Source organism: Neovison vison, chromosome 1 (assembly GCF_020171115.1).
Source record: "Neovison vison isolate M4711 chromosome 1, ASM_NN_V1, whole genome shotgun sequence".
NCBI classification, from domain to species: domain Eukaryota; kingdom Metazoa; phylum Chordata; class Mammalia; order Carnivora; family Mustelidae; genus Neogale; species Neogale vison.
Window position 1 is genome coordinate 313445158 of NC_058091.1, and position 21596 is coordinate 313466753.

General features: G+C 45.5%; 1 protein-coding gene across 1 annotated transcript in view; it reads right to left on the reverse strand.

Moving 5' to 3' along the window:
- The window catches only part of ADAMTS16 (ADAM metallopeptidase with thrombospondin type 1 motif 16), a 176818-nt gene that overhangs the window by 103309 nt on the left and 51913 nt on the right, over nt 1–21596 (reverse strand). Inside the window, exon 7 of the mRNA XM_044233985.1 lies at nt 1569–1827. Coding sequence (XP_044089920.1) covers nt 1569–1827 — 259 coding nt within the window. The remainder of the gene's footprint in view (nt 1–1568; nt 1828–21596) is intronic.

The following is a 21596-nucleotide window of genomic DNA, read 5'->3' on the forward strand; positions in this document are numbered from 1 at the left end:
CTCTCAGAGCTGTCTCTACGCCCACTCCAGGTACGGCTGGGGCCCCTGAGGCACAGGGAGGGAAGGTCACTTCCCTCCCTAGAAAGGGTCAGAACTGGGGGCCCAAGCTGACTGCAGGGGCCTGGAGCCGTCTGGTAAGCTTCACCCTTGACTTCAAGCACATCATTCTGCTTTCAATGGCCCCTTCGCACAGGTGCCAAAACACACACCAAAAAATGCCCATTTTCTGAACCAGAGACTCCAGGGGGAAGGTTCCTCGTATGTGTGAGCCCCACGAGCCAGAAGGCAGGCCGTCCTGCAGGGAAGTGCCAAGCCCCATAAACAACATGGAAACATCCTCGCCCAGAGAGCGGTGGTCTCAGCAATGACAGGCTTCAGCCTGGAAGCAGCGGTTGTCACTTCTGCCAGCCTGGTGGCCCCCGAGCATGCATGGGACGGCCGTGCGCCCAGCAGGGAAGGGACAGAAAACTCTGGCAAACCAAACCGCACAGTGTGGGTCACTAATGTCCTCCAAGAAGCACTTCGTGGCCCTTTCCTTCTCACGTCTGATTACGACTGGCCGGTCCCTGCAGCCGTCCCCCTCCTGCTCCCTGTCCACGCAGCTCCAGGCAGCCGAGGCTGACACCTCTTCGGATGCCCTTCCGCCGAGGTCGCCCTGACTTCCTCGGACTCCAGGTCTCCTCCCTTTCCTCCCACCCCTTCTTCCGGCAGCTGACTGAGCCCCTGACTTAGTGCATCTGGGTCTGAGCTTTTCACGTGAGCGCAGACCCAGGATTCTGTTCACCGGTGTGCGCGTCAGTCGACCCAGGTGCTGGTCAGCGCAGAGCGATGACCGTCCCTCACCCCAGTCCGCCTGCAGCACGACCACCTCTGTCCCAGGGCGCTGGGTCCAGCGGCCACCAAAACCAGCAGGGAAGGAAGGGCTGGCAGAAGATGGGCTCACGGGGCAGAGGGGAAGTTTAGCCCTTACAGAGGTGCTGGAGGAGAAGCTGAGGGATGTGAGAGAAACTTCAGAAAAGCCTGAACTCCCATTTCTGGACTGTGAGAGGCTCCCACGTAAAACGGGACTGTCACATCGCCTCCTGAGTGTTCACAAAACAAAGCCTGCCACAAAGCGCTGGTGATAAATTGTGGGTAAATTAGGTCATGCCTAGCCTGTCCTTTTGATGTGGTGAAGCAGAGAATAGAGATATGTATGGAGATAAATTACCTCGCAGAAAACTATGTGGGTTTCCATAAATCTAGACCTCAAAACGATAGAATTACTGAGCAGACCTGCCAGGTTCCTTTGAAGACAACCAGTGGATTCTGCATTTCTGGACAGTATGTCATTTCATCTGCCCAGGGAACGATTCTTTTAAACAAAAAACCTACCATGATCTGTCCATCCACCGTGAAAGGCGGTGCGTAGTGAACACACAGACCACAGAATCATCACACAAATGTAGCACAGACGGTCTGTTAGTTCCACCTCATGGAGATGCTGCTCCGAAGAGCATCTGAAACCTTCCCCGTGCTGACATGACGGTCCCGGGGGTAAATGCACACCAAGAATCGCTCTTACGTACATTTCTTGCGCCTTCCGCAGAAATGCTGCTTTGCTGGGTGCCGGAGGTCGGAGCTGCCGTGCAGGGCCAGATTCCATAGCTCCCGATCCCTCTGGGTCATGACGGCCTGGGGAGCCCCCAGAGCCCGCACGTCTGCTGATCTCTTGTACAGTATGTGGGAGGGGGAGCCAGCCCGGGCAGGGTCCTGCAGTCTCCCCGCCAGGTGGGAAGGAAGTGGTTTTAGGAAGTAATCTGCTTCTTGTGTTCTTATCATGCCAGACTGGAAACAGAGGAAGAGAGAAAGTGCAGTTACACCTTCTGACCAGCGGACACCCCTCTCCCAGCATCCCTCATTATGACCCTCCACAGCGTGCTGTTCCCTCCAACACCTGCGCTAACAATGAGGAACGGGAGGACCCATCGCTGAGCCTTCCCATCCTCCCCCGCTCAGGGAGACCTGCCTGCAGACGTTCCAGGACGTGACGCCGGGAGCAGCGGGGGCTCCTAATACACTGATGGGGGGCTCAGACCACGTGACGGAGGAGAAAGCTCACATACACGGGCTCTGATGGTAGCAGGGGTGCACGGGAGGTCCCACACAGGGAGAGAAGATCTCGATCCCAACAGAGTCATTTGCGCAACCCCTTTCAAACTTGAATAGTTTGTGACGCTTAATATGAAAGTGTAATTTAAGATTAATCCAGAAGAAAGCACAAGAGAATTCACTAAGGATATCAGGAAAGTCTATCTCAGCAAGGTATCGTGGAAACAGGAAAAATCTAACACATAAAAACACTAAAAAGGCCTGCAAAGCAAATGTGTCATAAAGAACACTTTAAAAAAAGTCTTAAAGGAGGCAACATTAAGGGACTGCCTTTTGCCTTTTAGAGTGACAAATATTTTTTTATTTTTATTTATTTTTTAAGATTTTATTTATCTGACAGACAGAGATCACAAGTAGGCAGAGAGGCAGACAGAGAGAGAGGGGGTGGGGGAAGCAGGCTCCCCGCTGAGCAGAGAGCCCGATGTGGGGCTCCCAGGAGGATCACACCCAGAGCTGAAGGCAGAGGCTTTAACCCACTGAGCCACCCAGGTGCCCTGACACATATATTTTTTAAAACCTAGTAATAACCACTGTTGGTTATGTCCAGTGTGACACTCTGGAAAAGCGTGCCCTGGGGCAGAGCCAGGAAACGGGCCGCCATGTCCACAACTCTGAAAGTGTGATGACTTCTAAGGAAGAGCCTTCTGGAATTCTTACCAGGTGCTTCTTTTAGGCACTTCTCCAACACTGATCAGTACGTCTGACCGTGCACGGCAGCAGAGTGTGCAGCAGCATAGACGTACAAACAAAACAAAATAATAAAAATAAATGTTTACCAATTCATTCAGGGTAATGTTTGTTTTTAAAGTATGCATATGTGTTTGGAGAGTACAGAACATTTAACGAGATCAGATAATCATGTGTCCTGATAATCATAATTAAATATTTTGTCTCAAGTTCCCATGACTGCGGCCAACATCTTCTGGAGGAAGACTGAAATCCGGGACTGCAATTCTGTGAGGTGGGTCCCGCTCACACTCCTCCCAAGGATGAGGAAATAGAGAGGCGCAGGGATCCGCTTCTGTTTCCAAGGAAACCTGGCTCGGGAGCGGAGCGTAGGGATTCCAGCACAATCAGGATAGGCTCAGAATATGCACACTGACCATTTTTATTGTAAGAGTTTCCAAAAGGGATTATTTTTTGAAGTGTGTAATGGTGTGAGCTCAACCATTCCCGTTTTAGAAAGCATGATCTGCCCACCCTTAGAGAACCTTCCTGTGGTGAGAGCAGTCGCCGATGGTGGTGGCAGTGGTCCTTGGGGCAGAGGCTGCACGAGGGACGAGCTTACATCCTCCTCAGACTTTCAGAATCCTTCCTGCTCTCACATCAGTAATGTCAGAGCACCGCTGGATCATGGGATTAAGGACTTTTTAAACTTTTTGTAAATGTTACTCCAAATTGGCATAACTGGTGGAATATAATTAGTTGCTTCTGCACAGCTGCCCAGTGGTCGCTTAGAACGCTCTGGTACTGAAATACCAGTCTTACCGTCCTGCCGATTTTCCCCAAAGTCACTTTGATAGTTGACGACAATGAGCGAGACACTTAGTGACTGACCCACGAGACCCTGTTCTAAGTGCGCCTGATTTCAGAGCCCGAGTCTGACTCTCGTTCGGAGAGAGCTGTGTGTCCCTGCCCACCAGATGAGCCTCCTTGTTGGGCTGGGCCACCCCGTGTGAGTCTGTCTGCACGGAGGGGCATGACAGGCTTGGGAAAACACTTCTTAGATCTCGCAACACAGAGAAACACAACTCTCAGGAACAGGAAGGTTGGGGTGGGAGAGAAGCTTTTCAGACGTTCAGAGACTAAGCATTGGTCCTGCAGTTCCTGCTGGTGGGGCAGGAGGTAAACACAGCCCGCTATCAAGGCAGCCGTCAGCACTCTGGGAGGTAGACCTCCCGGGGCCCAATACCACCTGGCAGTGGGCAGGCTGAGTGCCTGGGCTTTACATCCGGCATCACAGAGTGGGAGGAGGCACCTGCCTCCCAGGGAATCTCTGTGTCCTCTACAAACTCCTGGGAATCTCTGTGTCCTCTATAAACTCCTGTAGGACCTCGCTTGAAAGTTCACGGTTCTATCAAGGAACAGACAAGCATGGAAGGACGTCACGGCTACATCCACGGAGGTCTCATCCTTCCCGCATGTCAACAAACCCTGGAGTAGCGTGAGCGGTCATGGATACACTCACCCTCAGGAAGTAACATGACCCAAGAGGTTTTCCTCACCTTTGAAAGTAACCAGTAACCAGTTCAAGTAGTAAATTAAAAAAATAATAATAATAATTCATTTTCACCTTTCACCTTAAAAAAAAAAAAAAAAAAAAAAACCTTTCCCGATATATAAACTACTCCCTGGCTTTCTTTTCTTTTTCCCAATTTATTTATTTTCAGAAAAACAGTATTCATTATTTTTTCACCACACCCAGTGCTCCATGCAAGCTGTGCCCTCTATAATACCCACCACCTGGTACCCCAACCTCCCTGGCTTTCTAATCGCCCCTGGGAAAACCATCAGCTCCTTGAGAACGCGGAGTCGGTGTCACTCAGCTCAGGGAGCCCCCTCTGATTCAGGGAGCAGCGGATGCCCTGGCAGGCACATCCAACCCCAGCAATGCTACCTGCGTGACCTTTACTTAGCCTCTCTGGGCTGTGTTGTGCTGGAGGAAGTGGAGATAAGGCTTCTTGTCCTGAGTTTGTAGCACTTAACAATGAATGTATTTTAAAGATTTTTTTTTTTTTTTGATAGACAGAGAGAGATCACAAGTAGGCAGAGAGGCAGGCAGAGAGAGAGGAGGAAGCAGGCTCCCCGCTGAGCAGAGAGCCTGACATGGGGCTCGATCCCAGAACCCTGAGATCATGACCTGAGCTGAAGGCAGAGGCTTAAACCACTGAGCTACCCAGGCGCCCCAACAATGAATGTATTTTAAATGCATGACCCACAGAAGATATGCGAAAAAGATTTGCTACACCGAAAACACTTGTGACCTCTGACAGCTGTTCCAGTCCTGAAAGTGAGTCCTCCATCCCCACCCCCCACCCCACCCAGGTCAAGCCTCGGTTGCGGGCATCTGGGGCTGAGAGGACCAGAGCTTCGGGTAAGAGACCTGCTGCGGCTGGAGAGCTTCCTAGTCTTCATTAACAAAATAGCCAATCCCCAATTTCATTAAATGCAGAGACTATAAGAATTCTGATTAAGACTGATGTTTTGATTTCCCTTACATTCAACAGATACTGAAAAATACAGAAAAAAGTAACTATCATCTTGCTGCATCATTAGTTTGTAAGCTTACTTAAAAGGTTGGCTAAGTCATGGAAGATTAATGTTGTCTGCTTATTAAAGCTGCTCTTTATTGAACCAAGAATATTTATTTGGACACTCATCAAATGTCCGGTGCACCTGCCCACAGTAACCACAGGGGTGTCAGCTGGGTGGATGATTAACCAGGCTTTTAGAAAAAGGCCGGCGTCCTCCAAACTTTGCAAAGGAGCTCTCCCAGGGCCTGGAACTCTCCTAGCCAGCTCTGTAAATCATTGTGCACTGGGAAATTCATCTAATGCTTGTACTGCATTTGCAAGGGAGGAAAAAAACACGTGCTAGGCTACTGCTGAGAAAACGCTGTTTCTCGCTCAACGAGGTATATGAAGGAAACGTTGAGGCTCTAGATCATTTTATTCACAATTCCGACTTGTTGGATTTCCACAGACAAATCAAACAGAATCAAACCTACAACTGTACAAAAATGTAATTGACACTGAGGAGGTTTCTTCTGTTAGGAGGAAGAAAAGGAATCATCCAATAAATGATGTTAAGAAAATTGGTCAGCTCTTTGGGAAAAAACAATTCTAGATTTCCTCTTCATTCCATTCACCAAAATAATGGCCCAAAGCAGCAAAGAATCACAAAAAATGAAAAGATTCAATAAAATATGTATTTGTAATTTTGGTGTAGAGTAGATACATGCAAACAGAGAACAAAGTCAGGAACCTGTGAAGAAATAGATGGATAATGTTGGTTAAATTCAACATTGAGTATGGTGAAAAGTACCATGGATCAAATGATAAGTTAGGGGAAATTCCTGAATGCAAATGACAAAAATGAGAATCCTTAAAAATGATCCATAAAAGCTAACAAAAAATGAAGAAGCAATTCAACTTAAAAAAAAAAAAAAAGGAGAGGAAAAGAAATAAAATAGGACAAAAAAAAAAAAAAAGAAAAAAAAGGCAACTCACAGGTGGGGAGAGATTTATAAAAACAGTGTTTGATTTTACTTTCAATTTTTCAAAAAAATGAAAACCATAATGAGATTCAGTGCCTCCTCCATCTGACTGGGTTGCTGAAAAGCAGTACATACCCAACTACAACAAAGATGTGGGGAAATTAGTAAATCAGTAAAGTACTTTTGGAAAGAATTGACAGTGTCTCTCAAAATTGTAAATACATGTGCTTTTGACCTAATAATTCTGAAGCTAGGAAGGTACCCCAAGAAAATTCTAAAACATAGACACCCAAGATATGGAAAAGGATGTTTATCATAGTAAAAATAAATAAAATAACCTTCCAAATTAGAAATATTTAAAGACAGGTTTACTAAATGAAACTGTATGTATTGGAAATCAATGTCAACATTTGAAAACACACAGTTACTGATATAGAATTATATCCATATTTATATAGTGAGAAAAGTAAAGTGCAGAACTATAGTGGTATTGGTCAAAGCTTTCTGTAAAAAAAGAAAAAAAAAGTTGGTAGGTTTATATCAATATGTATCTATTTATAAAAGCTGTCCATAATATGAAATATTACTCAACTATAAAAGAGAACTAGATCCTGCCATTTGCAACATGGATGAACCTAGAGGGTATCATGATGAATGAAGTTAGCCAGGAAAGAAAGACAAAGATCATATGATTTCACTCATGTGGACTTTAAGAAACAAATGAACAAAAAGAACAAATAGAAGATACAAACAGACCCATAAATACAGAGAACACACTGATGGTTTTGAGAGAGACAGGATATGGGGTGATGGGTAAATGGGTGAAGGGGAGTGGGAGATCCAGGTTTCCAGATATGGAATGAATGAGTCACAAGGATCAAAGACACAGCTTACAGAATATAGTCACATTGTAACAGTGTTGTATGGTGACAAGTACTGGCTGTACTTATGGTGAGCGCCCAGTAAATTTACTGAAATGTACACTCACTATGTTGTACGCCTGATACTAATGTATCATTGTGTGCTAAACATACTTCAATACATAAAGATTAATGGGCACCTGGGTGGCTCAGTGCATTAAGCCTCTGCTCAGGTCATGATCTTGGAGTTGTGAGATGGAGCCCCACGTCTGCCCAGTGCAGAGCCTGCCTAGGATTCTCTCTCTCCCTCTCCCTCTCCCCCTCCACCCATCTCCAATTCTATAAATAAATATTAAAATAAAAGTAGAAGCTGTCCATAAAAGTTGCTTGAATTAAAAAAAAATCAAATGGAAATTAAGAAGAGATGCATAAATGTCCAGGCACAGAGCCTGTTTCTCCTCCATGTGACAGATCCCCATTGAACTAGCTCCAGAAGTAACCTGGGTGACTCCATGAGCCCTTTGTGAGAGAGCTAGCTACCAACCAATAGGTAAAAACGTGAGTCAGTGCATATAGGAGAAAAGGCATTTCATTTCCCAACTAATTTAACTTACTCTCCTTTGTGTTTTTTTCCAAAAAAAGTCATTTGTTTGGGGAACTACTCTATACATCTTAGTTTTCTTAGTGATGTCTCAGACACACAAGTCAGTTGCAACTTTTATAGATACCAAACTCTCTTTTTTTATTTCTTTTTAGCCTCAGCATCAAACATGAACCAGCACCAGGTCAGTCTATCCCTTGTCATATGCCCAAGACCACAGGAAGTCTTGCTGCATGATTACTTGTGATGTTTTGAAAATTGAAATTCACCCAAAATCTTCTAAAAACCTAAGCAAACCAGGAGGCTCTTTCTCCATGAGATGTTGCACCCGTGTCTTCTTCTCCCTATCCCTGATACGCCAGGCTTGGGCCCTGGGCTTCTTCAATCTGCTTCCTGCAGGGACAAGGCATCTGATGCACTGATCACAGGAATCAACCATCATCCTAAACGCACGTAGGTCCAGGCTTCAAGATGTTGCCACTCACTCAGCCATAAAACTGGTCCCTGGTCCCCTTCTGTTTGCTCATCTGTCATTTCAGGAGACTAACATTTTGACACCTGGAACTTTGCTATGGTTAAAGCTACACACCACCCATCTTATTAGTTACGGTATCGGTGCCAGTCATCACCATCCACGAGGAGGACTGAGCCCAGGTTTCTCCCAAACCCCAATTCCTACCACAGTGCTGTCAGATCAGATCCCTGTCCCCTGAGCACTTGCTGTCTGTGGGTGGGAGGAAAGGAAAGACTGCAGACGTCATCGGCTGGAAGCTGACTGGAACAGACTGGGCACTGACTGGAGGCTGAAGGAAACTGATGGAGGCTGACGGAGGCAGATGGAGGCTGACGGAGGCTGACAGAGGCTGATGGAGGCTGATGGGAGGCTGATTAGAGTATGGTGGGGGCTGGTGGGGGCTGATGGAGGCTGATGGAGGTAAAGACACGGGAGGGTGGTCTTCCAAGGAAGGGAACTCTTCTGTCTTTCCCCCCTTGCATGATGCGAACAAACACATCCTTGGTTGGCTTCTCTCTGGATCTTGTGACCTGGAGAAACTGGGCTAGTGTGACACCTAGCAGAGCAGGGCAAGTGCGACTTGGTAAAGTGCCAGCCACCTACACTGGCCACACACCTCACCCCTCACAGGAAGGGGGAGCACCACTGTGCACACCTGTGCCTTGAGCCAACCAGGCTTTGGGTCAATTAATTTATTTTTTAATTAATTAATTTTTAAAGGTCTATCTATCTATGTATTTATCTGACACAGAAAGAGAGAGAGAGGGCACAAGCAAGGGGGAGCTGCCAGCAGAGGGAGAAGCAGACTCCCCCGCTGAGCAGGGAGCTCCACATGGGGCTCAATCCCAGGGCACTGGAATCATGACCTGAGCTGAAGGCAGATGCTTAACGGACTGAGCCACCCAGGCACCCCTATTTTTGGGTGAATCTGATAGCAGGAGGAAGCAGGGGTATGCTTTCAGAGGGCAATTTAAGAATGCACTGTGATTATCCCCGGCTATTCCAAATGATCGATGACAATGGGTTTATTTAAGACCATTTCTGAGTCCTTATGCTTCTTGTCCATTATAGAATCAGAAGATCTTTTTGTTTTGAAACCTTATCACGGAAGTTTTAAGGGTTCAATAATGCAAATGCCCACCTATCAGCCCTTCTCTTAGAAATGTGAAGAATGCTCGTATTTTTGTATTTTACACTAATTTTAATTCACTCCAACATTAAATTATCAATATTTCCTGGCTTCCTATACAAAAGAGTCTTAGTGGTGACATAACTTATGATTAGAGCTTGGACGGAAATGATGTTCTTTCCCCCAGTAGCATCCCTGCTCACAGACTAACCTGGGAGTGTCGGTGGCTAAGTGCTCTTCACCCACTTCTTATGCTTTCATCAGCACGGCAGTACCCAGGAGCATGGAGCTCCTTGCCTCTCACTTGTTCCACTCCAGGGAGGGAATAAGCTGTCCATGGACTCAAAACGGGGCATGCGTGGATGCGTGCTACAGCCCTTTCTACTCAGGACATCACCCACCACTGGAATCAGGTATCCTCTTAGGTCTTGGTCATAGGGGAAGTTGAACTGCCTGACCCCCGGCAGATGGCTGTCTGGAGCCCAGCATCTCTGGCAACTCAGTGTATGGGTCTATGCTGGGGCCCACTTTTAGGAAATCCAGGCACCTGAACAAATATTCCATTTTCTCCAAAAATGATTTTATTGGTAATTTTTTAAAAAGGATACGTAGGTGTTACCATTTGAGTTTCTCTTTTTGTTCGTATTTTATAATTCACTAGAATACAGAATGTATGGAAAAGGGAAAAGGGAGAGTAAGAGGTAAGGAAATAGAGAATTACTTATTGGATCACCTCAAAACCCAATATACTTTATTTGCTCTCAGGTGGCTCATTAATTAGCAGAACACTATTGTGTATACTCTTATGCACATAAATGGATATAAACTAATAGTTACTTTGTCTTGAGCTTCACCTATGTGGCAGGTAATGTGCTATTGTTTTGCTGTATTTATTATTCCTGTTGTAGTAACAAACATATAAAATGGAAATTAATATTCCCATTTAAAGGAAATTACATCAAATTAAAAAAAATATAGCTCAACACTGTAGACATAGTAAATGGACTGGCTAAGATTAATATTCAGTCTGAATGAGTCCCATATATATATAGATAGATATAGATATCTATATATCTATATATCTCTATATGTATATCCTAGCCAACACGTCAGTGTGTCTTCTCTACCACCATATTCTCTGGAGGGCATTGTATGGCCCTCAAAGAATAACACTAGTGATGGTGCTAGTTGAGAGTGAACTTGGAGTCATTGTAAATGTATACTGTAAACTCTAGCACAATGACTAACAATGTAACAACAACAAAAAAGAAACACAAGTTATGCTAAAAAAGACAGAAAATGGAATCCGATATTATGCTCATTTAAACCCACAAAAGGCAGAAAAAGAACAGAAAACAAGAATAGAACAAAGGAGAAGGGCAACAAATAGAAAACAGTCACTAATCCAGTTGGTACTAATCCGACTACATCAATAATTACTTTGAGTGTCAATGGTCTGAGTGCATTAATTAAAAGACAAAGACTGTCAGGATGTATAAAAACACAAGATCTGACTTCGTGTTGCCTACAATGAATCCCCTTTACATAGAAAGGCACATAGAGTTAAAATTAACGGATGGGAAAAATATACCATACCAGCGGTAATCAAGAAAAGCAGGAATAGCTACATGAATTTCAGACAGAGCAGACTTCAAAGTAAAGAAATGGATCAGGGCTAAAGAGGGACAATACGTAATGATAAAAGGGTCAGCTATCTGAGAAGACAGCAATTCTCAACACACAGGCCCCTAACAACATAGCATCAAACTATGTGGGGGCAGAAACTAACAGAACTGCAGAGAGAAAGACATGAATCCACTCTCATGGTTGGGAATTCAGCACCCCACCTCCAGAAATGACGAGATCCGGCTGGCAGAAAATCAGTAAGGAAGCAGTGAACTCTGCAAGACCGTCCAGCACCTGGATATAAGACCTCTGTCATGACTTCAACAGCAGCAGTACGTATTTTCTCAAGCTCACATGGAATGCTGACCAAGACAGACCACATTCTGAGCCATAAAACATACTTTAAAATACTTAAAAGATTAGAAATCATACTATGTCCACTCTCAGACCACAATAAAATCAAAGTAGAAATCAATAACAAAAAGATAATTAGGAAACTCAGAGTATGTGAAGATCAGACAACACACTTCTAAATAATACATGAATCAAAGAAGAAATTCAAGAGAGGCTAAAAAAAATTCTGAACTACACTAAAATGAAACACAACCAATCTAAATTTGTGTGATACAATGGAAGCAGGGCTTAGAAGAAAATTTATAATCCCGAGTATATGTATTAGAAAAGAAAAAAGTCCTAAAGTCAATAATCTATATTGTCACCTTAGGAAACAAGAAAAAGAAATAAAATTAAACCCAAAGTAATTAGAAGAAAAAAAATAAGAATTAGAGCAGAAATCATGAAATTAAAAACTAGAAATCTGAAGAGACCATCAATCAAACCCAAACCTGGTTCTTTTAGAAATGGTGAGATACAATCATGCTGCACTTAGAGAAATTCTAAGTCCTGAATGCTTTCCTATTTAAAAACAAAGACAATGAAGGGAGCCTGGATGGCTTGGCTGGTTAAGCTTCCAACTCTTTTTTGGCTCAGGTCATGATCTCAGGTTTGTGGGTTTGAGCCCTGAGTCAGGTTCCACATTCAGCATAGTCCGCTTGAGGATGTCTCCCCCAGCTCACCTGTGCTCTCTCTCTCAAGTAAATAATTATATAAAATCTTTAAAAAAAATAAAGAAGATGAGCAAACTAAGGACTCCCTCAAAAAGTTTTTAAAAAACCATGAATGACCAACTAGAAACTAGAAAGCTAACTAAAAGGAAATAAACAAATCCAGAATGTATGAATTGGTAAACAGTAGAACAATGTGAATATTAAACCAAGGAAGTCTAGTAAATCCAAAACCTGGGTTTTAGAACAAAATGAGAATGTCTCATGAAAATACAATGAGGATGTTAAAGGTCAAGAACGTACATAATAATATAGGGCGTAGCACATATTTATAGTAGGGGATCAAACTTCTTTTGGAGATTAAATGTCACTGGAGTATGTATCCTCAGATTTCATTATTGAATTTGTTGTTACTGTTTTTTGTGTGTTTTGTAATTTTATGAGCTATTTCAGATTAATCTATTACAAGCAACTAATGAATCATTGACTGCTACCTCAAAAATTAATGATGTATCATAAATTGGCTAATGGAACATAATAAAAAATTGAAATAAAACAAAAAGCAAAAAAATATATAGTATAAGAATTTAAGTTTCTATTAGAGGGGTTAAACTACACACACTGTCTAAAATGGTGGCCCCTAAATTTTGATTAAAATGGAATAATATTTAAAATTCACTTCTCTGATTGCTCAACAGCCACACATAGGTATTCAAATATAAATTCAAAAAAGTTGAAATTTTAGTCTTGCAATTACTCAGTAGACACATGTGACTACACATATTTCTACCACGGCACAAAGACTGGAAAGAACTACTCTATGACAACTGGAAATAAGCAAATCTTCATGAGCTTACTTTTTATGACGAGTTTGCCGGATACATGAGAGGTTGCTACAACATTTCTCTATCGTAGTGTATATAACATGCAGTTAGGAACAACCTTAGAAATCACATCCAGTAACATCTTTATAAAACTGTCCCAGCTGTAATATTCAAAACACATTATCTTAGATTGATTGCTTAGTAAGCTTACTTTTGGTTGATACAAAAATATCTGAACTAAGAACAAATCCAATGAAAATTCTCAGGTTCTGTTTCTGTACATTCCCAAAACACAATGAAATAGTTAAGCAAAATCATCAAGTTGAGGCATTAATATATTGCTGCTACTCAATACGACCAAAATATCACGGGTTAAACATTGTACTAGATTCCCCTACAGAGCTGTGTGACATTTAAACATGAATTAAATCTCACAGGGGGAGAAGCTCGTAGTCTTTCTCATCCAAGTGTGTGTAGCAGGTTTGATCACTCAGTCACTCATTCCATTAATTCAAAGACTATCTGTCGATTGCCTATTAGGAACCAGAAACTCTTCTGGATAATATAGATACAACAGATACAATGGCGTCCTTGGAGCTTAAACCCTAGTGTAGGGATACGGAGACACTACACTGTAGACATAAAAAAATCACAAGAAGTTAAAATGCAATGTGTCAATTCTTTCCAACTCCTATCAATTTAATGCAATTTCAATAAAAATTCCAGCAAATTATTTTGCAAATACCAACAAGCCAAGTCTTTAGTTTATCTAGAACGGCAAAAGTCCCAGACCACCTGAGTCAATATTGAGGGGGAAGAATGACACCTTGGGCCTGACCCACAGCTTGCTGTAAAGCTGCAGGAATCAAGTCAGGCTGGCACTAGAGAAAGCAGAGACAGACACATCCATGGAACAGCCTAGTGAGCCCAGAAACAGACCCATGCGAGTGCAGTTAACTCATCTCTGGCAAAGAAGCAAAGGAAACACAATGGAACAACGACCATTCTCCTTCTTTCAACAAATGGTGCTGGAACTCTGGACAGCCACATGCAAAGACACAGACTATAAACCTCTCATAAAAATTAACTCAGAATGGATTACAGACCTTACTATAAAATGCAAAACTATAAAACTGCTAGAAGTTGACCCAGGAGAAAATCTAGATGACCTTGGGTATGCAATAACTTTTTAGGTACGACACCAAAGACATGATCCATGAACAAGGAAAAAAAAAAAAAAAGAAAACGAGAGAGAGCGAGAGAGAGAGAAAGGGAGAGAGATTTTAGCGCCAACAACCAAGATGGCAGTACTATTTCTAAAGAATGGGAGCAGCGTGTGGGAAGCTGCAGAAGCGAGGAGGCAGTGTGCAGACCTCTGTGCTCCCTGGGAAAGAGCAACTGGTCAAGAGCAAGGAGGGGAAGTCAGAGCAGAGCTGGACAGCCACTGCCGGGGTCGTCAGGGCAGAGAAGTGGGTCACAGTCACGGCACGGGCTGGGCAACATGTTTCTCATCAGACATCATGGGACCCGGGAAGTCATCACCTGGGTCTACAAGCCACACTTTCTGCGCACACTCAGTCCCTCCCAATGCCCGAGGCGATGGTGCCCCACCCCCACCATGGGCTGCCGGCTCTGGGCGAATCCTGATAGGAGCTTATCAATCGGACCCCGAGCCCATGCATCAGCTGTTTCCCTGTTTCACTCCGCCCCAGAAGGATCTTTCTCTCCAAACGGACATCTAGTCCCTCTTGATGGTGCCCCTGCAGCTCCAGGTTCCAGGCTAGTCACATCTTATTTCCGTTAATCACATTAAAATTGGGTTTATTAATTATTGATCGCCTACCATGGCCCTGCTTTTGTTCCAAGAACCAGATGCCATCTCATTGCCAATAACCCTCAGAACGGATTTGTAAGATGGGGTTGGGGAGATAAAGAAATAGAACTTGAACACTCAGAGTGTCCGTCCATGGGCAAACAGAGAAAGTGAGCACAGCCCTGGCTTCCCGCAGGGCCAGGGTGCCGATATACACAGTAGGTCTACACACACCATGTGGGGTGTGAGCAAACGTCCCATGTTGTGTGAGTCCGTTTCTGAGAAATATGCAGGATAGACACAGATGTGATTTGGGAACTTAATCAGGCTTCGGGTGGGGTGGGCACTGGAGGGGCTGCAAGTGGCCCCTGCGTCCCTGGGGGCAGTGGCAACGCTCACAGCAGGGTCATGCTGTGGAAGGGCCGCACCACTGTCCCTCTGCTAAACAGAGACTGTCCCTCTGCTAAACAGAGACTGACTCGAACACCCATCATGGCCACGTTTGTTATGCAAACTGGACCTCAGGAGAGCTTTCAGAAATACCACAAACTGAGCTCCATGAGCCTGTCCTGAGTGAGGGCTGGGATGGGTCACCAGGCTGTGGGAGCAGGTGGCCAGGCCACTCCCTAGTTCTTCTTAGCCATGAAGGTGAGGGTCTGGGGGTGTCAGCTCTGGGGGAACGAGGCCTTGGGGAGCCCTGACCCCATACGCAGGGCGGCACAGCTCTGAGACCCAGAACACGGAGCAAGGGATGAGGCCAGGGACCACATCTCACCAAGACCACTCAGAAGGGAGGCAGAGATGAAACCAGGGGTTCACCTGTCTCCTCCCCACCACCGCCAGCAGGGCACCTGCAAGGGAGGGACTGGGAACCGTCCACCTGCAGGCCCACGACAGAACCAGACCTGACTCCCCTGACGACACGGTCCACGGGCTGGGGAGTCGTTTATCCACATATCCAGCCATGATCCTCAAAACCTGCTGTCACTGAGAATCATCTGTGCAATTCCCTGAAACCCTTGCCCCCCACCAAGCTCTGAGTCAGCAGGTCTCAGGGAGGGGGTTCATGTGTTTAAGATTCACACACACTGCTTGTGCCAGGAGCCAGGATGCCCCGTGCGCATCCGTCATCTCTGACTTGCAGCCCTTTTCTCAGGGAGCAGAACACACTTGTCACTGCTGGGTAATGAGGTGGCAGGAGGTCTGCTGTACAAGAAACCACTTGCTAGGATCCTTTTCTTTATTCTTTTTTTTTTTTAAGATTTTATTTATTTATATGAAAGAGAGATCCCAAGGAGGGACAGAAGCAGGCAGAGAGAGAGAAAGGGGGAAGCAGGCTCCCCGCTGAGCAGAGAGCCCGACGCGGGGCTCGATCCCAGGACCCTGTGATCATGACCTGAGCCGAAGGCAGAGTCTTAACCCACTGAGCCACCCAGGCGCCCCAGGATCCTTTGGATTTTGTATTGAATTTGTTGTACCTGAATTTCCTCATTTTCAAGTCAGTTTGCCTTTGATAACCATATTTTCTGGTGGCAAAATGGTAAATATCTGAAGGAATCCTGAGTACAACCATGTCCATCAAGTTCCCCAGCGTAGGAAACAGCTGTCCTGATGCAGGGCCTGAGGCAGCCCCTGTGCCCATGTTGGACGTTTGACGCCCCCTCTACCAGACACATGACATTCCAGGCAGTTCCGGGAAACGCCCACGACAGCAGGGTCCAGATCTGAGCATCCAGACCGTCGCTGTAACACGGCCACCAGGCACTCTTGTGTACGTGTCAGAGCCGCGAGGGGACCACCAGGTTGGGGCCGATCCCGTTCCCAGGCTCACACTCTAGAATCATCACGGGGTGTGCACTGCATATTCTGACGGTCTTCTTCAGATGCCTTCTTGTTACGCTGTCATCAAGAACTTATTAGGAAACAAATACCATCTTTCTTTTCTTTTCTTTTTTAGTAAGAAAGCATTGGCTACACCATGGCAAAAGCAGTCATGAGAACAGAGGAAACTGCTCTACGGGTCTTCCAACAGCATCATCACACGATCACACGATCGCAAGGACCCACTTCCAGAAAACTCGGGCAGATCCATCACTTCCAGGGGAACAGAATAGGACAAAATAAACAGAAAGCCCAAAATTATGTAGAGAACAGGCCTAGGTCGGTTCCTTCACGGGACCACAGTGGGCTTCTCTCAACCTCACCGGGCGGCCCGCTGTCACCTTTGCCAACCAGGGAGCAGAGGAGTCGCTCTCCACTGTGGCTCCGGGACAGCAAGTCCACGTGGGCTCAGGCAGATCTCTCCCCTCCTCTCCTGCGGCCACGGAAACAGCCCCAGCACCGGCTAAGCGTGGGACCCTGGGAGTGGCACTCAGCTTTTTTTTTTTTTTTCTTTAAATTCAATTAGCCAACATATAGTAGTACATCATTAGCCTTAGATGTTGAGTTCAAGAATTCATCAGGGGGTGCCTGCGTAGCTCAGTGGGTTAAGCCTCTGTTCAGCTCAGGTCATGATCTCAGGGTCCTGGGATCGAGCCCCGCATCGGGCTCTCTGCTCAGCGGGGAGCCTGTTTCCCCTCCCTCTGCCTGCCTCTCTGCCTACTTGTAATCTCTGTCAGATAAACAAATAAAATATTTTTTAAAAATTCATTAAAAAAAAGAATTCATCAGTTGGTGGAACACTCATCACATCACGTGCCCTCCTTAATGCCAGTCACCCAGCAATTCTGAATCACACCTTACGTTCTTGTGAACTGAGTGGATGTTACTTTTAATCTAGCCTCCTCCATTGCTTTGAACCACTTCCAGTCTCTGCACCGGTATCCCCAGAGACAGGGAGGTTCACCTATGTTATCGCTCCCATAACTGTACTCACAAAGACCTGTGACCTTGAGGGTAATGTTGCAGGGCCAACGCCTTCCGTAAATGCAGCAGAGATGTACTATGGTTCAGTCTGACCTTCACATAACCTTGATGCTAATGTTGCAGGCCAATGCCTTCCAAAAACTCAGCAGAGACATATCATGGTTCAGTTTGACCTTCACACACTTGGAAGTTGTTAGTATACTTCTAGAAATAGGTTTCTGCCCAAAGAATTTCTCAAACAGATAAATTACTGCTCAGGACAAGGAAACTGAGCTTCAGGTAAGAGAGGACGGGGGCAGTGCCGCTGCCAGACACAGGAAATAATCTTAGTCATCCGGGACCCCTGACAAGAGCCGACTCATTGACTCATTTACCCTGGCCACTTTCACTGTAACTCGTACACTTAAAGCAATGACAGCTGAAGACCGCATGACCCCCAGCACCCCCCTCCTGCCCACAGGCACCCATCCAGGTGCAAGAGCTAGTCTGCATGGTTTCCATGCCAACAGCCAAACTCCACATGCATAAATGTATGCTATTGCTTCAATATGGTTAAAATACAGATAATAACTGAAAACACAGTAGAAGATCGATACACTAGATCTCCTTGGGGTGCCTGGGTGGCTCAGGTGGCTAAGGGTCTGACTCCTGATTTCAGCTCAGGTCACAATCTCAGGATGGTGGGATCCAGCAAAGCGTCGGGCCCCCCACTCAGTAGGGGGTGTGCTGGAGATTTTCTCCGCCTGCTCTTCCCCCTGTTTGAGTTTTCCCTCTCTCAAATTAATTAATTAATTAATTAATTAATTAATATTTTTAAAAGACCAACCTAAAGAATAAACTCTTGAAATCCCTGCTCAGATCACAGACCTGGTCATCAGAAGCAGCTCCTGGGCCTGTGGAGTTACTCATGTTCGGCTTACCGCCTCCCTCCCCTTAAAAATCTAGCAGATTGAAACATTTCTAAAATGAGGTTTTGTTTTTGTTTTTGTTTTTGTAAGATTTTTATATTTGATGGAGAGAGGGAGAACACGTGCAAGTCGGGGAGAGGGGCAGAGGGAGAAGGAGCCTGACAGGGGACTCGATCCCAGGTCCTGGGATCATGACCTGCGCCTAAGGCAGACATTGAACCGACTGAGCCAGCAGGTGTCCCAGGTTTTTTGTTTTGTTTTGATCAGCATATATGAATGTGTGTTTATGTGTGTGTTTCATTGGCAAAGACAAGGCATATTTTTTCTTCACAAAAGGAACTGTAAGAAGAGAATGTCTCAGGACCGGTTCTCTAAGTTCCTTCCAGGTAAGTCATCACTTCTCTAGTTCCGAGAAGAAAAATTATCACGATGCTCCTGGTGATGCCTTCCTATCAGTCCTCCAAGAGCCGCTTTGGCTCAAACACATGGAAAGGAAACGACGCTGTCAGAAATGTGGCTGTCGGGTCCACAAGGAATGCAGGGGCCCAACAGCTTTGAACTGGGCTCCATGAAAGGGCCAGACACGACCTATGATCTGCGGCTTCTGCAGCCTTCCTTGATTAATTTTGGATTAAAAAATGCTTCTGACATATGTTCTACATCTCTCTGTCTGTCTTTCTGGTTTTTAACTGTTAAATTATATAGTCTTGGGAGCTAATAACCACGAGCTATAACAGATACAAGCCCTCCAGAACTCTTAGAAGGAATCATGACCTTCTGAGCGAGGATGTAGAGAACAGTAAGCTGTCCCCCACGCAGGAACCCAAGTGATTAAACCTAGGTGTTGTATATCTAAGGTCTTCTTGCCCTGACAAGATCCAGTGCTGCCCAATCAATTAACCTCAGAGGACAGACAGGCAATGGCCCTGCCTGGGAACACGGGTGCTGGGTGGCAGGCCCTCACCTGTTGTGCCCTCCAACAAGCTTGTCTCAGAATGCAGGCTCTGACCCTTGCGGATCCTCAGTCTCCCCTTACACAAAAGGAGAATAAAAGCTCTTCTCGAGATGTTAACACAGTGAAATGCAGTAGTACTGCATGCAGTGAATCTGTGCGCAAAAATTCCTGGCGTACAGTCTGTGCTTATCCGCTATCTTCCCTATCTATAATGGGTCCATTTTCACGTCTCACACAAAACCATGAAATTACATCACTGGCGCGTACTCTAACCTACATGTTCCTACAACCTACGCTGTTGCCTTCTGGTACAACGGGAAGCAGAATGTGCCGCGGGTTTGTTCCATAACCACACGGAACAGAGGCTGCGAGCAGGCCTTTTCAAAATGATGACACACTGGCACCAGGGTTCACAGAGTTTTAGAGGAAAGACAGGTTCGGATTTTTCCCTAAGCTCTGGCTAGGAGTTGGAGAAAAGCGATGGGTGGGCCAGAAAAAAAAAAAACAGCGATCAACCGTGTTTACAGGAGAGCCTCTGCGGGCCATGCTCTCCACTCAGCAGGAATCGAGCAACCGCCGTAACCTAAGAACCACCAAGCAAGTCAAAGCCTAAGGATGTGTCTGCTTGTGCAACAAATACTACCAGAGGCCACTGTCGGCGCGAGCTGAAGACCTGGGCTGTAAGAAGATGACTAAGGTGACAACAGACTGGAAGAGGGTGCGGAGGAAGGGGAATTACGGCACCACACGCTCTGGGTAACTGTGCTCACCACAGCAGGAACAGGATGGCCATGGCGGCCGGACTCTTCCGATACTTCTATGTCTCTCTGTCTTCCCCCATGTAAGTATAAACTGAGGGACTCTACAAGGCTCCCCACATGTCCCCTGTGTCCACAACAGCAGAGTTTGGGCCAAGCCACCGCCTGGAAGAACCCAAAGACCAAAGCTTTGACAAAGGACAGATAACAGGGCCGAAGCCAGAGAAAGCAGAAGTTGTTTGGCGTTGACTTTGAAACCAAGACAAAACCAAAATGACCTCTTGCAAGTCACTGAATCGAATCCATTTCACAGTGCCCGGGGCTGACAGTGAAATCCGAGCTGTGAGAAATTGCCGGATGGGAGGGTTAATTTGCGAAGGATACAGCGGAACGAGGTACCGTCTCAGAATGCCCCATGTTTCGCCATCCTGGTACAATGGAACGTGGTACCATCTCAGAATGCCCTACATTTCACCGTCCTGGTACAATAGAGCATGGCACCGTCTCAAAATGCCCCATGTTTCGCCATCCCGGTTTGACATCGACGTTCGATCAAATGAATATTCCCTCCTGATCTTGTTACTGCATAAACAGCCCTTTCTTTACAGTGTGCGTGTACAACTCGAATGTAATTCACAGTTTCCATGCAGCCGAGGACTGCCACTCAGCAACCTGACTTTAGTTTATGGGCCTTTAAGAAACATACATTTATAAATTGTAGTCTGGGACATCGTCAAATTATTCCTACTAATACGCTTCACACTTTATGACATCAGTGCCCGCATCACCCCATGTGTTCCCTATACACCTAGAAGCACAGACATCCCAGGGACGTGGAACCTTCCTGCGAGGCTGAAGCTGACTTCAGTTCTCAGCCCTGGGTGCACATATAGGACTCCAGCCTGCGGTGAAGCTGGGTTTTAAGTTTTTGAAATTTTACATAAATGTTAAGAAGTGCTTTCATTAGTCTATAGAAAGGTAAACTTTTGCATGATGCATCCTTATTTAGAGCCAGCATGCAGAGAAAACTGTTGCCGTTCAAAGCCCCTGCAGCCCCTATAACCTGGGGATTCAGTTCTTCCAAGACTCTAGACTGGGACCCATTTCAAATTTGTGGGCACTAGCTATCTTCTGAAAATCTCATAAACCAAGCAGCTCTAGTTCCTCTGGTAGAGAAGGACGGGACACCCACATCGCTCTCCTTTCCAAGGGTTGAAAACAGGGGATTTGAAAGTGTTGGGGATCTGTAGGTTCAATTTTATCTGAGTGAGTAAGCCCGTGAGCTGCTTCCCAGTGGACAACAGACCCGACT